The sequence below is a fragment of the Gossypium hirsutum genome, chromosome D09, assembly GCF_007990345.1.
Source record: "Gossypium hirsutum isolate 1008001.06 chromosome D09, Gossypium_hirsutum_v2.1, whole genome shotgun sequence".
Taxonomy (NCBI): domain Eukaryota; kingdom Viridiplantae; phylum Streptophyta; class Magnoliopsida; order Malvales; family Malvaceae; genus Gossypium; species Gossypium hirsutum.
Genome location: NC_053445.1, coordinates 2235431 through 2252046, shown reverse-complemented (window position 1 = coordinate 2252046; position 16616 = coordinate 2235431). Strand labels below are relative to the sequence as shown.

At 31.7% G+C, this 16616-nt stretch overlaps 1 protein-coding gene and 1 long non-coding RNA gene across 2 annotated transcripts; both read right to left on the bottom strand.

Annotated features, from left to right (window-relative positions):
• Positions 1-1301: 1301 nt before the first annotated feature.
• Positions 1302-1625, bottom strand: LOC107941341 (secreted RxLR effector protein 161-like). The gene has a single exon (XM_016874896.1). It carries the CDS (start codon positions 1623-1625, stop codon positions 1302-1304), a length of 324 nt encoding a protein of 107 aa, XP_016730385.1.
• A 3614-nt stretch (positions 1626-5239) lies between these two features.
• LOC121221086 (uncharacterized) lies at positions 5240-6763 on the bottom strand. The gene is made up of 2 exons (XR_005918367.1): positions 6576-6763; positions 5240-6195 (listed from the first exon to the last, which is right to left on the bottom strand). It is a non-coding gene; the product is annotated as an uncharacterized lncRNA (long non-coding RNA).
• Positions 6764-16616: the final 9853 nt, after the last annotated feature.

Genomic DNA, 16616 nt, shown 5'->3' with positions numbered 1-16616 from the left:
GCCATTCATACAACATCAAATATGCATTTCAATTATTTCAGCAGCATCCCATTGAAATGTATGAAAGTTCTTATTTTTCCAAACCACCCAAAATGAAGCAAAAACCAAACACAAAGCCCTAAGAAAAGTGGTACAAATACATTTCTGGCTGAATGTGTGTTGAAATTATATCCTATACTAGGGAATTTTGGTAATATTATTAAGCCCATCATGATAATCTAAAACACACTTGAATTTCATCATCTCCCCCATAATGCCTTGCAATTATGTAAATAGATTCAAATTAACACTATATTTTTCCCCATATGATATTTGATTTTCTTTTTGGTCATTTATCTGGTTGATTATGGGGAAACCTAGGAGGCATCAATTGGAAGGGTCTAAAAGATTGGGTTATCGGTGGAAAGTTGAGAGAATTAAGCAAGAGGTTCTGTTGTGCACCTGAACTCAGCATCTGAAAATGGTTAACTTGTTGTCTAGGATCCACCACATGAGGCGGAAACAATGGTGGTGCTCCGTGTTGGATCTAAGTGCTACAGCAGCAAGCTTCAACAGAATGCTTGTCGAGCAAGTCTCGTGACTTGCAGCAGAAACAAAGCAGAAAACTCAAATAGATTTTGAAGCAAAACTAAAAATGGAGAGCATATGGATGAAAACTTGTTGAATTCATTCAAAAAACTGAATATGGCTCAAAGCCAATACATAAACAAGCTTACAACTTGACAAAACAGTAGGTTAACCTAAACTTCACCTACTACCACTAACAAACTTAGTAACTTGAGCTAATTAACTTGTACAAATCAACAAAGCTGATTAATCAGCTCAATCACCATCAGTTTTACATCAAATATAAACCTAACATAGTTGAAATACAACTAAGTTACATTGCATTAACTTAAAAATACAAAATAAGTGAAAACACAGTTTGTTGGCTTGATGAACTTGCAGCTTCTGCATGTAGTGCCCTCGACAGTCTTGGTTGCTGCATGCTGACCATTGCTTCAACACTCCTCCTTGGTTAGCATGTTGCAAACTCCCATCTTAGTTCTTAGGTGTTGAAACTTGGAAACACTAAGTGTCTTTGTCAAAATGTCAGCAGTTTGCTCTTCAGAACTACAATGAACTAATTTGATAACATGAGCTTGCTCCATTTCTCGAACTGCATGAAGTTTGATGTTGAAATTCTTGGTCCTTCCATGAAAGACAGGATTCTTTGCAATTGCAACAGCAGATAGGTTGTCACACATTATCTCTGTTGCTTCCTTTTGCTCATGGTTAAGATCAGCTAAGATTTTTCTAAGCTATATGGCTTGATTAACTGCTACAGCAGCAGCTATATATTCAGCCTCTGCAGTAGATTGTGCTACTACTGCCTGTTTCTTTGAACTGCAACAAATCATACCAGAGCCTAGGTTGAATGCATAACCTGTTGTGCTCTTAATATCATCCAAAGAACCTGCCCAATCACTATCACAATAGCCAACTAACTTTAAGTTCTCAGCCTTGGTAAATTGCATTCCATAGGACAAAGTTCCCTTGATGTATCTTAGAACTCTTTTTGCAGCTCTAAAGTGACTTTCATTTGAGCAATGCATGAACCTTGAGAGTAGACTCACAGCATACATTATATCAGGTCTGGTAGCAGTCAAATACAACAAACATCCAACTAGACTTCGATAGGTTGTTTCACAGACCTTTTCATGCTTATCTTGGCTCGAGAGTTTTTCTCCAACAGCAATTGGTGTGCTGGTTGCTTTGCAATTCTCCATTGAGAATTTGTTGAGAACCTTCATAGCAAAGGTCTTTTGACTAAGCCAAATTCCATTTTCAGCTTGAGTTACTTCCATGCCTAAGAAGTAAGACATCAATCCCAAGTCAGACATCTCAAAGTGCTATTGCATTTTAGCTTTAAAGCTGCTTAGCATCTCTCGATCTCCTCCTATCACCAGTAAGTCATCGACATATATTGACACAATGAGCTGAATTTCAGTACTAGTCAATTTAACATTGAGAGTTGGCTCACTTAGACTTCTCTCGAATCCCAAACTGGTCAGATATCCATCAATTCTGCTATACCAGGCCCTTGGAGCCTGTTTCAAGCCATACAAGGCTTTGTTGAGTTTGTACACCATTTCTTCCTTGCCAGACACCTTGAAACCTTGAGGTTGCTCCACATAAATCTCCTCTTCAAGGAATCCATTCAGAAATGCTGATTTTACATCAAGTTGGTGTATCAGCCACTGTTTTTGTGCTGCTAAGGCAACTAGCAGTCTGATGGTGTCTAGCCTGGCCACTGGTGCAAAGGTTTCCAGGTAGTCTGATCCATACCTTTGACTGAAGCCTTTCACAACCAATCTAGCCTTTAACTTGTTTAGGCTACCATCAGCATTGTTCTTGACTCGATAAACCCATTTGACACCAATAATCTTCCTGTTTATTGGTCTATCAACCAGACTCCAGGTCTGATTCTTTTCAATCATCCTGATTTCTTCAATCATTGCTTGCTTCCAGTCCTCCTGGCTTTCTGCTTCTTCAAAGCAACTTGGTTCAACAGTAGCCACTTGTGCTCTTTCATAAACATCAGCCAGTGATCGAGTGCCTCTGATTGGAACATCATCTACATCCATTTCAGGTGTGTTTTCATCATCTTCAACTTGGTCCAATGCCAGATCTTCAGCCACTGCCTCTGGTTCAGCCTTCTCCCAATTCCAGTGTCCTTTTTCATTGAAAACAACATCCCTGCTAACCAATATCTTGTTTGTAGCAGGTTCTAGGATTCTGTAGCCCTTTTTAACCAAGCTATAGCCGATCAGGATCCCTGCTTGAGCTCTTTTATCTAGCTTGCTTCTCTTCTCAGCTAGAACTTGAGTGTAGCACAGACAACCAAAGGTTCTGAGATGAGCCAGTGATGGCTTAAACCCAAACCAGGCTTCAAATGGAGTCTTCTCAGCTAGAGCCTTGGTTGGGAGCCTGTTTTGGAGATAAACTGCTGTGTTAACAGCTTCAGCCCACAGAGTTTTGGGCAAATTCTTCTCAAACAGAAGACATCTTGCCATGTTCATCAAGCTTCTGTTTTTCCTTTCACTGACCCCATTCTGTTGGGGTGTATACACATTAGTCAACTGGTGTTTGATACCTGCTTCTTCACAGTAGGCTTGGAACTGAGCTGAGGTGTACTTAGTTCCATTATCTGACCTCATTGCTCTAAGTTTGCAACCAGACTCAGTTTCAACAGCAGCTTTATACTTCAGGAACACAGATGGAACTTCTGATTTCTGTTTTAGAAAATAAATCCAGCAGTATCTTGTAAAGTCATCAATAAATAGAATAAAGTACCTGCTTCCTTTGAGAGACTCAGTCTTCATTGGTCCACACACATCTGTATGCACAAGCTGGAGCTTCTCTGATGCTCTCTATGTTGTGCTTGTTGGAAATGGCAATCTTGCCAATTTTCCTTGCTGACATATCTCACAAAGCTCATCATTCTTCACTGAATCGATGAAATTTTCTGCCAGACCTTCATTGACCATGCGGGCTATGGATTTGTAGTTTGTATGTCCAAGCCTCTGGGTGCTAGAGTCTAGAGTCATCAGTGGAGGCTATGCAGGCTGAATGTAAGTCATTTGGCCAGTCTACTTCAAAACATTTATCAGTCATGGTGACTGTTATGAGGTTTGATCTACTTGGATCAAAAATTTGACATTCTTTCTCCTTGAACACAACTGAGTAACCTTTCTCAAGTAGTTGAGTTATACTGAGAAGGTTCCTATCGATTTCAGGTACCAAAAGTACATTTGAAATGATTTTGCCACCTGTAGAGGTATGAATCAGCACATCTCCTCTTCCTTAAGCATTAATCAACTGACCATTTCCAATTTTTACCTTGGTTTTGCAGGTTCTATCCAGGGTTTTGAAGATAGTTGCATCTGGTGACATGTGGTTTGTGCACCCACTGTCTAGAAGCCAGCCCTTTGAACCCTTCTTCTGATTTGCTGCACATGACACAGCAAAAACATGTTCTTCTTGATCACTGCTTTCTTCAGCTACTCGAGCTTCTACCTTTTGTTGCTGAAATTGATTCTGTCTTGGTTTGCTTCTATTCTTGCAAACTTTTTCAACATGGCCTTTTTTCTTGCAGTGTTGGCATACTGCATCTGGTCTAAACCAGCATCTATCTTCTGGATGACCAGCTCTTTTACAATGTCTACAGAGTTGGTCACTGCTCCTAGCAGCATCAGGCTTAGGCCTGTTTTTCCAGAACTTTTTGCCTTTGTGAGTTTTAATGCTCGAGGCTTCTTTGGCTTGAAAAGCCCCTTCCTAGTGCTCCTCTTGTCTGCTGGCTCTTCTTTGCTCTTGTGCATACAAGGCATTGATTAGCTCAGTTAAGGAGATAGTTGTCAAGTCCCTTGAGTCTTCGAGGGATGAAATTTTAGCTTCATACCTCTCTGGTAGAGTGGACATGACTTTCTCAACTATTCTAGCTTCACTGAATTGCTCTCCTAGGAGCCTTATGCTGTTTACAACAGCCATAATCCGATCTTAGTACTGCTTAACTGTTTCTTCCTCTTTCATTTTGAGATTTTCGAAATCTCTTCTTAAGTTGAGCAGCTGTTGTTGCCTTGTTCTCTCAGTCCCCTGAAATTCTTCTTTCAGCTTGTCCCAAGCCTCCTTTGGTGTTTCACAGGCCATGATCCTCATAAAGATCACATCTGTCACACAATTCTGTATGCATGACATGGCCTTGTACCTTTTTGTTCTTTCATCAGTGTGTTGCCTTATTTGAGCAACAGTTGGATTAGCTCGAAGAGGTGCTGGCTCAGCATCTGAGTTAACAACTTCCCATAGGTCGAATGCCTGCAGGTAAGTCCTCATCTTAACTGCCCAAATGTTGTAGCCCTCTCCATTGAAGACAGGTGGTGAAGCTGGTGAAAAACCTGATGATGCCATGGTTTTGATACTGAACTACAACAGGTCCTCTAAGAATATGGCTCTAGATACCAATTGTTGGATCTAAGTGCTACAGCAGCAAGCTTCAACAGAATGCTTGTCGAGCAAGTCTCGTGACTTACAGCAGAAACAAAGCAGAAAACTCAAATAGATTTTGAAGCAAAACTAAAAATGGAGAGCATATGGATGAAAACTTGTTGAATTCATTCAAAAAACTGAATATGGCTCAAAGCCAATACATAAATAAGCTTACAACTTGACAAAACAGTAGGTTAACCTAAACTTCACCTACTACCACTAACAAACTTAGTAACTTGAGCTAATTAACTTGTACAAATCAACAAAGCTGATTAATCAGCTCAATCACCATCAGTTTTACATCAAATATAAACCTAACATAGTTGAAATACAACTAAGTTACATTGCATTAACTTAAAAATACAAAATAAGTGAAAACACAGCTTGCTGGCTTGATGAACTTGCAGCTTCTGCATGTAGTGCCCTCGACAGTCTTGGTTGCTGCATGCTGACCATTGCTTCAACACTCCGCCTCCTAGCTGCGGCGGTGGTAATGGACATAGTGATAATGCCGATGGCAATGGTGCTGCCACGACGTTGAAATTATCAACCTGGGGCGCATGCACTGCAAATCCATGGCTTACGAAATGTGATGATAAAGGAAAATTAGAAGGCTCGAAATGATAATATGAACCAGATGATACATGTTGTGTCCCATGATCATCATCATCATCACCTTCATTTCTTCTATGTTTATCATCTTTATCATCGATTACATCCCTCGTAACTTCTTTCGATTTAGTTCTCCAAAATGCATCGAAAATCGGAAAGTTCGCCGGCGGTGGGGGCATCGGCAGAGGTTGGAGTTCATCGATTTCATGTTTAGCAGCATTAAGCAACCAGTCAACGACTTTTCTAGGTTGATTAAGACCAAGCCTGTCTTGAAGATCATATAATTGAATGGCAGTAGGAACCGACAGCCTTACCCTTCAGTCTCTTAATCCTCGTATCGTGTAAACTTTGCTGTGCCTGTCTTTACCCCCGAAGGCCCTTGAAACACGTACGATTCTCGGATCTTTTAACCTTAACCATTGTGAAGAAGAAGAAGAACTCGATAGACCTTTGTTGGTTTCGTTTCTTTTGTCGTCGTCTTCGTCTTGTCTTGTCAGAAAATTGGTGTTTTTTGAACTTGAAATCATCTTATGTAGCTCATTATTGAAGCATCAGAAGCTGAAAAAAACCAAAATTTCATGAAGAAAAAACAACAAACACATAAAATTGATTGATTAATGATAAAAAATAAATAGATCCCAATTTTTTCCCTTTAAAAACAAAGAAAGTTTCTAAAGAAATGATGAGAATTTTGTTGAACTATAACTACATATGCCCTAGACTTGAAAAGAAGAAGAAGAAGAAGATGAACAAACCCTAGATTTTCTCATCCCTTTTAGAAAAGCTAAATAAAGCTCAAACTATGACGATGTAATTCAGATCTCATAGTAATACTTAAAAAAGATCCAGGTTTTCACAGAAAGACCAGATTCTGTGAAATAAAGCGAAAAATCATTAGGTATTCCAAAGAAAATTTGCAAAAAAAGTGAAGAACTTACAAATATATCAAACACTTGAATGAACAAACCTTGAAACTTTGGTTATGGAGTCACACAAACCTGCTTATATATATGTGTGTGTGTATATAGATGATATGTATTGAGAGATCAAAATTTTTGGTTTTACTTGTAAGAGAGATAGAACTTACTGGTGAAGCTCATCCATCTGTGAAAAGAAAAATGCTGGAATTCTACCGACCATAGTCCATTGAAGGATTGAAGTGAGAAAAATAATAATAAAGAAAAGAAATGGCTGTAGGGCTTCCACGTGGTGCATATCAACCATCTGTTAAATAAATATTTATGCTAATCATTTTACTCTCTTCAACAGCATTATAATCATTTTTTTAACATTAATCTCTTTATATGTTGTTATTATATTTGTATAATTTCTTCTTTAACCCTTCTCCCTTAAATAGAAAGATAATATGTTTCAGCATACTCGAACCCACGTCTTTTTACACTGACAATAATATCATTGTCAATCGAGTTAAGACTCAATCGACTATTATAAACATTATTTATCTCAATGATACGATGATTAGAGGCTTAATTTGATTTAGTTATAAGAAAAAAGTTCTTTAAAAAAATGAAATCCTATGTTATACTTATATGACATGTTCTGTATTTTACATGAACTTTGATACAATTTGTAATATTATACATCCATTTTAATTTGATGTACTTGTATACATTAAACTTTAATTTTATTTAATTTTTACATTTCACTAACCTCATTATCTATGGGGCACGATTTTTCGTTAGGTGATATGTAAATTGCTCATATGACATTTTATTAGGTTAAAAGCAAACAATAAATTTAAATTATTTGCACCTAAATTTAAAAAATAAACACACTTGGAAAAAGGGTTTCCTATTTTTCTCATGAAATTTGTTTGTTTTTTAACCTAATCAATGTCGTGTTAGCAATTTACACGAGTTAACGAAAAAATGTGCCACATAGATAACGGGATTAGTAAAATGTGAAAATTGAGCCAAAATTAAAGTGTGATGAATATAAATATATCAAATTAAATTGATATATAACATTACAAATTTTATCAAAATTTAAATATAATTTAAATATTTATCCTTATTTCATCATATCCTTCTGAATTTAGATATCTCATTCATTTAACCCAAAAACCAAATGTAAAATGTAAAAAGATGGGGGACCATGCATATGCTGCACATTTAAAAAAGTGATGAGGCATGCTTTATCGACAACTACAAAAGGCCTTTGTGAGGTGAATCCCTATCACATGGGGTTGATCAATGCACGCCTTGTTAGTACTAAGATGTTCTTGTAACACAAATTTTTGTTAGATTTTATTGCTTTGTTCCTACATACCATGTAATCTAGTAGGGAATAAGATAGATAACCTCATTTATGTGTAAGAAGTCTGTCACATAACAAAATTCCAAAGGTAAATATGCAAGAACAACACAGGTTAAACACTACATCTAATCTAAACCTATTTGAGAGGTCCAACCCAATGTAAGACCAAAGGTAATAAAAAAATTAACAAATGTGATACATGTAGCACGTTATATGTCATTGTTTGGTTATTTTATTAGTCACATCAGTTTTTAACAGTACAAATGAATGTAAATTTTAACAAAAATATCAATTTGCTCTTTGACTTAACGCACATGAACTGTATTGTCTATTTTTTTAATAGAAGAGACAAAATGCAATATGACTCATACTACATGGACTTTCATGGTATTTTATTGACTATATGTTTCAGTGATCCAAAACCTAGGTTATGTTGAAATAAAATAGAGTACATAAAATGAGATAGTCCTCAATCTACCAAAGACCAGTCTTTTGAATAGGGTGGTACAATGGTATAGAATTTTGGGTTGTATAGTCTTAAAGGGAATTGCCAAGTTGATAGTTACTTGAGCCATTAACAATACTACCATATAGGGTTGGGACCAATCTCTACATCTACTTTTGAAACATCCAGTAGAATTAAAAACAGGACCACACAAGAGACAACAAGTTGAAGTGTTTGTGAACCTAACAGATGAGGGGGAAGAAAAAGAAAAAGAATAAAGCTCTGAAATGTAGTTCTTTGGCACTTATTTCATCTAAGTTCATTGAAAAAATTGAGAGGGAAGAGTGTAGTAGGCAACCTTGTTTGCTTATCTTGGGAAGAAAAAGAAAAAAAAAAGAGAAAAGAAAAGGGTTTTCATTCATTCTAATGATTAGGTCTTAAAAACTATCAATCCATTTATATGTTTCTAATGCATATTTTGCCACAAATATTTCCACACAAGGATATAAAGATATGGGTTAAATCATTATTTGTCACGTAAACTTGACAATTATAGAATTATCGTTATATTGGGACTTGAATTTTAAGATTTTTAATTTAAGAAAATATAAGGGATTGGGACAAAGAAAAAGTTCAAGCCTCAATGTAGGAATAATTTCAAATTCAGAGATTAACTTAGATTAAAAAAAAAACCTTATGGCTTCAACATGGGAATAATTATCAAGTTCAAGAACTAATTTAGACACAAAAATATTCAATTTTTAATGTGAGAATAAGTATCAAGTTCAAGCCCCAAAGTGTATTAACATTAAAAATATAAAATTTGAAGGACATGGAAATTTAAGAAAAATTGAATATCCATTTCCAAAAGTAACATGTATTATAGGAAGTTAGCTAGTTTTCTACTTTGAAACCCTAGGGCTACACAAAGAATGAGGCAAAGATTGATTTTGTTTCTAACCCTTTAGAAGGAAGAAAAGAAAAAGAGTAGTAAGAAAACAATAAAATTTCGAGGGTTTTTTCCCCTTTATTTATTTCCTTTTCCTATATAGTTAATCTGGGTTTTTAAAGAGACAAAATTCAAGTTAATTCGAAAAAAATAAAAAAAACGTTTAAATTTCAGGTTATTCGAGTCAACTTGAATAAGTAATTCAGGTTAAGTTGAATTTTACAGTTCGAATAACTCGAATAATTCTAATAACAAATTAGTGTAAATATCCTTTTGGTCCTTGTCAGTTTTGAAAATGAGTAAATTGGTCTATCTCTCAACAAAAATTACAATAAAATTTCAATTTTTTTTTAAAATTCAACATATTTATAAAAATTCTAAAATTTATATATATATTTAGAAAATTATAAAAAATTTTAAAAAAACTAAAGAATATATAAAGAAAGTTCAATTTTTAAAATTTTTCTAAAACAATAATCTTGGGACATAAATAAGTTAATTAATGATTTAAGTTTTTCATAATAAAGTATCTTATTTTTTTTTCTTAGTTTGCTTTGAAAAAGTTTTTAAATATATATGGTTTCAACTTTCAAATTGATGTGCTCTAACATGAAATTGGTTATATTGTAACAATATTTTAATTTGACATGTTTAATTTTTTAAATTTAACTCGAACAAATTCTTCGACTCGATTTAAAAAAATTCAAATCGAGTTAGGACAATAAAACAAGACTCGTCAATTCAATTAACTTGAAATTTTTTTACTTGATTCGATCGAACACTCATCCCTACATTGAAATATATATTGCTTACATAAAGCAAATGATTGAAAAAGAAATTATTAGATAAAAAAGGATGAAATCTTCTCCTTTCTTTTTTTTTTTGTATTAGGAAAATTTAACCTTATCCTCTTTGGTTTTCATTTTACTAACCCATTGTTTGGATTGGAGTGGATAGAGGGAAAGGAAAGTGAAGTAATGAAAATGATTATCCTTTTCTTTGTTTGGATATGTTTTTTTTATTCAAACAAGAGAAAGAAGGGAAAATTGAGTACCCTTATTTTCTCTTAAAAGGCTTAATTTTTATTTACCCTTAATTTGGGAAGAAAGCTAGGGAAAGCAAAGTAAAAAAATAATTAAGATGTACAATGTCATTTTTGTCCTTTGCTTTTTATAAGTTATTGTATGAAAAAAGTTATAATAATAAAAAAATTTATTTAATGAATCATTTACTTTTCTTTCCATTGACTACCCAAACAAAAATTGTTAAAATTACTTCCCTTTCATTAATTTTAAAAAGTAATTTTAATAATCCAAACAAGGTAATGCATAATCCTTTCCTTTCTTTTCTTTTCTTTCTTTCCCTTTACTACTTTTAACTCAAACCTGTAAAGGAATTAAGCGCTCTCTCTCTCTATTTCTATATATATTATTGAATCATTTGAAGTTTGTTGCATTCAACTTTATTTTGAAGTGTTTTGTACATTTTAATTTTATTATGCACACTTGCCACGCCCCAAAATATAGGGCGTTAATCATAATAAATAGATAAGAAATGAGCCTTAAGCTTGATAGTTAAGTGTTATTTCCCTATTATAGAGATATTATGTTCAAGCTTTCTTCCTCCCATTTTTTTATTTTAATTTTCAGCAACCTAGGATAAAAAGCCACACTAAAAAAAATTATTTAGAGTAAAAACTAAGCAAGAAATATGCCTTAGGCTTAATGGTTAACATGTCACTCCTACCGTATTGTTTGCCCAAGTTTGAGTCATTTCACTCCCAAAACTATTTCTTTATTTTTTCTTTTAATTTTCAACCCCAAAATTATAGGTTATTTATCCTTATCACCTCTAGGGTTTCAAACCCTAACCATTTAACCATCATTTTTCCATTAGAATTAGGTTTACTTCTTTTCAAATTCTAGTCAAATTCCTTTCCATCCTCTCTTTATATTTCTTTTTCTCTTTTCTTTCCCCTTTTCTTTACATCAAATTTTCCATCTAAATTCTGAAAACTATTTTGCTCTCTAAAATCAAACCATTCATCGTTCTAACATTTTTTCTATTAGCTTGTAATTAACGTCAATAACACCCCTAGCTTTGCCAAAAATCAATAAGTACACCTCGATCCTGATGAATAAATCTCAAATTTTTGTAATATTTTTATTCGACGATAATCTTTCAACCCAATTAAGCTTCAACCCAATTAAGCAATCTTTTTCGGTTCTTGACAAATCTCTTGATAATCTTGTTAAATCTTGAAATCAATTGTTAACTTGTGTATAAATGTCATTTGAAGGACCTGATTTAGGTGAACGAACCAGAACCGAGCGTAAGGAACATCGATCGGACCTTTAGCGAAAGGTGTGTGTTCTTTTACAAGTGAATCGGGACAAACCATGCCTAGGATTAGAGCCACATGGGTGTGTGGACCACACGACCCACTACACAACCATGTGCCCTAAAAACCCTAGTTTAGTTCGTGAACCATATGGCCTAAACCTTTCCGTACTGTCGTGTCTCCCCTGTAGGTTATTTTTGCATTTGCCACACGGCCACAACCTGTGACACGGCTTGGCCATACAACCGTGTTACCTCTATTTTACAAATTTTTAGTTTTGCTCAGAAATTTATGATATTTTTAGTTTAGTCCCTGAATAGTTCCTGAATGGTTTCTAGAGACTTTATTCACTCAGTTGAGTCTTTAATGCTATGAATATGCTAGAATTTGGGATTCAATGACTGAATTATTACTGTGATAATATAGGATGTGTAAATGGTTGCATATCTATTGTCACTGTAATTCTGAAAAATTGATACTATTATTATTGCTTTTGCTCCACTGAGTGCATATTACATATGATTACTACTTCTGTTGATTGAACATATGTTAGGCATGTCTATTGCTACCACTAAACTAAATACATGTTAAAAGCAAGTTTAATGCTACTGTAAATATCTATTATAAAGCATGATAATTGCTAATGTATATCTATTTGTTATAAGCATGTTATTGTTGTCGTACTGATCTGTTATAGCATGTCATGTTACATGTCATGTCATGTATATCTAGTAGCAACTTAAGGAAAAGCTCATGTAACATTATAACTTGCCTTATTTTTTTGGCATGTTGACCAAGGTATCTTATATTTTTGAGAATTTAGAGCTACAAATCTCAACATTATAATTAGAGAACAAATCGGATCAAGAAAAGTTAGTTTTCAAAAGTCCTAGTATGATCTACTCACCTTAGTTAAAGAGATTGATTTTGAATAAGTTAAAGTCAAACACTGACTCTCTTTGAATACGTGCAATGTAATCATGTTTCCTTATAAAGACATTTGTTTTTCCTTAGAAGACTAAAAAAATAATTCTCAACTACTTTATTCCTTCTTGAAGGTTATTTTTGAGGAGATAGTGATTCATATTGATTGCACTTTACCAAGCCATCAAGTGAAGGTTTGATATCAATTTACACATTAGATTGAGAAAGCACTTTTTTTCATATAGGAACTATTTCATTGAGTGCAAAATTGTAAATACATTGAAGTGACTTAGTTTACATCTAAACTTTCAAGATGAAAGAATTATAGGGAGAATGATATTGTTTATAGTATATAAGAGTAATTTGCTACTTGGTAAATGAGTTAGACTTAAATCACAACTTGTACTTGTTGAAGTATAGTGGGTTAACTCTCCGAGCAATGCACCACAAATGTAGAACATTTTTGAATTGTGTAAACAAGTTTTTTGCTCTCCGTCACTTAATTTAATCGCAACTTATCATATATCAGAACTTATATTTACCTAGCGAAAACCAATGAACTCTCAACAAGAAAATTACACATCAATTTAGTTGGAAAACTAAAAAAAAAAACATTCTAAAAAGAATAAAAGATATAATGTGTAAACAGTATTTAACATAAAATTCTAGATTCTTTTTGTAACCTATACTATTATATTTATATTTTGATTGAGTTTGGTGCTACTTGACTCAGTGGCACCAATTCAATTTCGAAATGACAAAAAAGATTAAAATTTGATTATAGTAAGATAACATCATTTACGTAAAGTTTGGAAAGTCATTTAATAATTAGATTTGAGTGTAATTGCTTGTAATCACTTAGGGGTGACATGTTTGAGTAATCATTGTAATTGGTAGGTCTCACTGAATTGGGTGTAATTGGAGCACCCAATTACATTTTCCAATTTTTAGGAGAGGGTGAGAATTAAAGTAATTACACGAGTAATTACACTCAAATCCAATTACCCTATGATTCCAAACACTCACACATGATTTAACTTAAAAAAAACAATTTTTTATACAAGTTTACGTTATAAAAATTATATTCTAAGTATGAATATGTATGAATGTTTGAGATAGTTATAGTTAAATTTTCTTAAAATTATATTATAAAAATAACTTATGTGTATTTTATAAAGTTATCACAAAAATTATATTATTTAAAACTTAAAAAAATTCTAAAATTATGTCAAAAATGTATAGTACAAAAAAAAATACCTGTTATAATATATCTAATTAAAAAATAGATATTATAAAAAATAATGTGTGTAAAACCACACAAGCATACTACTAAACCATTATCTAAGCTATGCCGCAAATTGATCTCACGTCCTGAAGATTGGGCGAATGCCCTTAAACAGTACACATATTCTAAATGAGAACGAAATGTTATTTTAGATTTTAATTTGTAATTTAATTATAGGTTCTGATTATATTTGTTCTTTTTTTTACACAATGCTTAGAATTATTTATAGTCCCTCTCAACCTATAAATAAGAGGATAATACGTTTCAATTCATTCGAATCTATGTCCTACTAAATTGAAAACAATACTCATATCAACTGAGTTAAGACTCAATCAATCTGTCACTTTAATTATTAAAACTAAAAAAACTCACGCATTGGGGAAAAATATTTAAATTCCTCTTGACGAAAAATTACTTATTTAAAAAATACGCATTTAATCCATCCTTAAAATTTTATTTAAAAAATTTATTAATCTCTTTAAAGTTTATTTATTAAATAATTTTAAATAAAATTAATCTTTATTAATTATTTTTATTATCTTTGATTTTTATATCTATTTCTTTTTCAATTAAAAATAAAAAATATAAATAATTATATAAATATTTTAATTAATAAATTAAATTATAAATTACATTTTATTCTAATTAATATAATTTTTTAAGTAAAATCACAATTTTGATTATAATATGTTTGAATAACTATAACTAGAACCAATTATTATAAAGTACGATTGGATTGATAACTATAATAGATTTAGACTTATACAGAATAAATATATAAAGGTATCACGCATGGTTGAACATATGTCACAAGAAAAATGGATTAAGAGCTCACACATGATTTAGATATAGTGATACTCAAATCTAATATCTTAAAATTTTTAGGACCTTAATTTTACCATTAAGTCAACGCGGCATTCGCTATAAATTTATTTTTAAAAAACTTTTAATCAATAATTATATTCTCTTTTACATTTTGTTTTTTTAATAAACTTTTATATAAATATAAGTTAAATATTTAAATTTAATTATATATAAAAAAAAGAAGTTTGAAAACTTTTAAATAATGATAATTAATTAATTTTAGTCGATTTTAAGCCTAAGTAGGATAATTGTGTAATTATAGGAGTAAGTGTATTTTATATTAAATATTTTTCATTAAAAAAAAAACTCTTTTTCTCCTTAGATTGAAAATAGGAGAGCAATGCAAGAAGTGAGTTAATCAATATATAAAAGAAAGGGTTAATTACATGTTGTAATCACTCAATTATTAGTAAGTTTCTTTTTTAATCATTCAACTAGAAAAAGTTACAAAATGATCACTCAATTATTTAAATTTTTTCTTTTTTGGTCATAAGCTGTTAAATGGCTAACAAAAAGATTACAAGACAACTTTAAAAGTTGGCATAATAGTCAATATTTATACATTATGTCAATTTAGTTTTGATTCTAAAAAATTTAACCCTCAATGTTTACACATTATGTAATTTGATTTTTCTTATTCAAATTTGCTTTTCTTAGTGCCCACCTAAAAAGTAAAAAAAAAAATACACAACTCTATCAACTAAATCTGATAAAAATATATATAAAAAATGAAAGCACCCGTAAATTCAATATAATAATTTTTATATTTTTCAAATCTCTTAAAATTAACTCTAGATATCACAAATTTAAAAAAAAAACAAACAAACCCAAATTACATAATGTGTAAATATCGTCATGTTGAGGGATAAATTTTTGAATCAAAACTAAATTGACACAATATATAAATGTTAAGGGTTAAAATTTTTATAATTCCAATTTTAAAAGTTGTCAAGTTATCTTCTCATAATTCAAGAAGAAGAAGAAAAGCTTGAATAGATGGGTGACAAAAAAGAAAAAGACGAATAATTAAATGACTATTTTATAACTTTTCATAGTTTAGTGTGCAGTAATATAAATTACCTGAAAAGAAATTTGAGTGGGAAGAAAAAATATTACAGAATGGAATTGGTGCAATGTGGTTTTAATTTCATGGCAGAGAGGATTTTGCAGATGCAGATAATTACTTTCTCTTCTATTTATCTTGCATTATTCATTTATTTATCCCTGCACTGCTCTTCTGCTCCTGCTGCTGCTGAATGCTCATCTCTTTCTTTTATCTGTTTTCATGAGATCCCTGAGAAGGTCCCTGTACTACAGTGTATAAAACAATTTACTCCCTCTCAAAATAAATTAAGCAATTGAATCCTTACATTATTAGTCTGATTAAGTGATAATAACTATTACATTGATAATGAAATATTATTTATTTATATTAATTAATAATTTGTTATAAACATAATTTTATATTTAAGATTTAATAGAAGTATTACTAATAAAATAATTATATTATATTATTGAGTTTATAGATTTAAAAAATACGACAAATCATAAATAACGTCAAATATTAATTCTTAACTAATCGATTTAATTTATCTTAATTTCTCAAATAAATATGAAGCATACTATTTGTTGAGTTGGGATTTGTGTTGAATCGAGTTGATTTGATTAGATGTATTAATATTTATAAAAAAAGTATTATATTTAATTATAAAATATATTTATTTTCTTTTGAGTAAGAATAAATAAATAAATTTATATATTATAGATTTGATTACCAATACATTGATATTATCTTTATATATATAATGTAAATCTCACACATTTAATTTTGTTGATTATAAAAAAATTGATTTTTTAACATTATTAATTATTATCATATTTATATATAAAAAAT

Excerpts from the sequence above, each read along its gene's own strand:
- LOC107941341 (XM_016874896.1), bottom strand. The coding sequence starts at position 1,625 with ATGTATGCTGTGAGTCTACTCTCAAGGTTCATGCATTGCTCAAATGAA.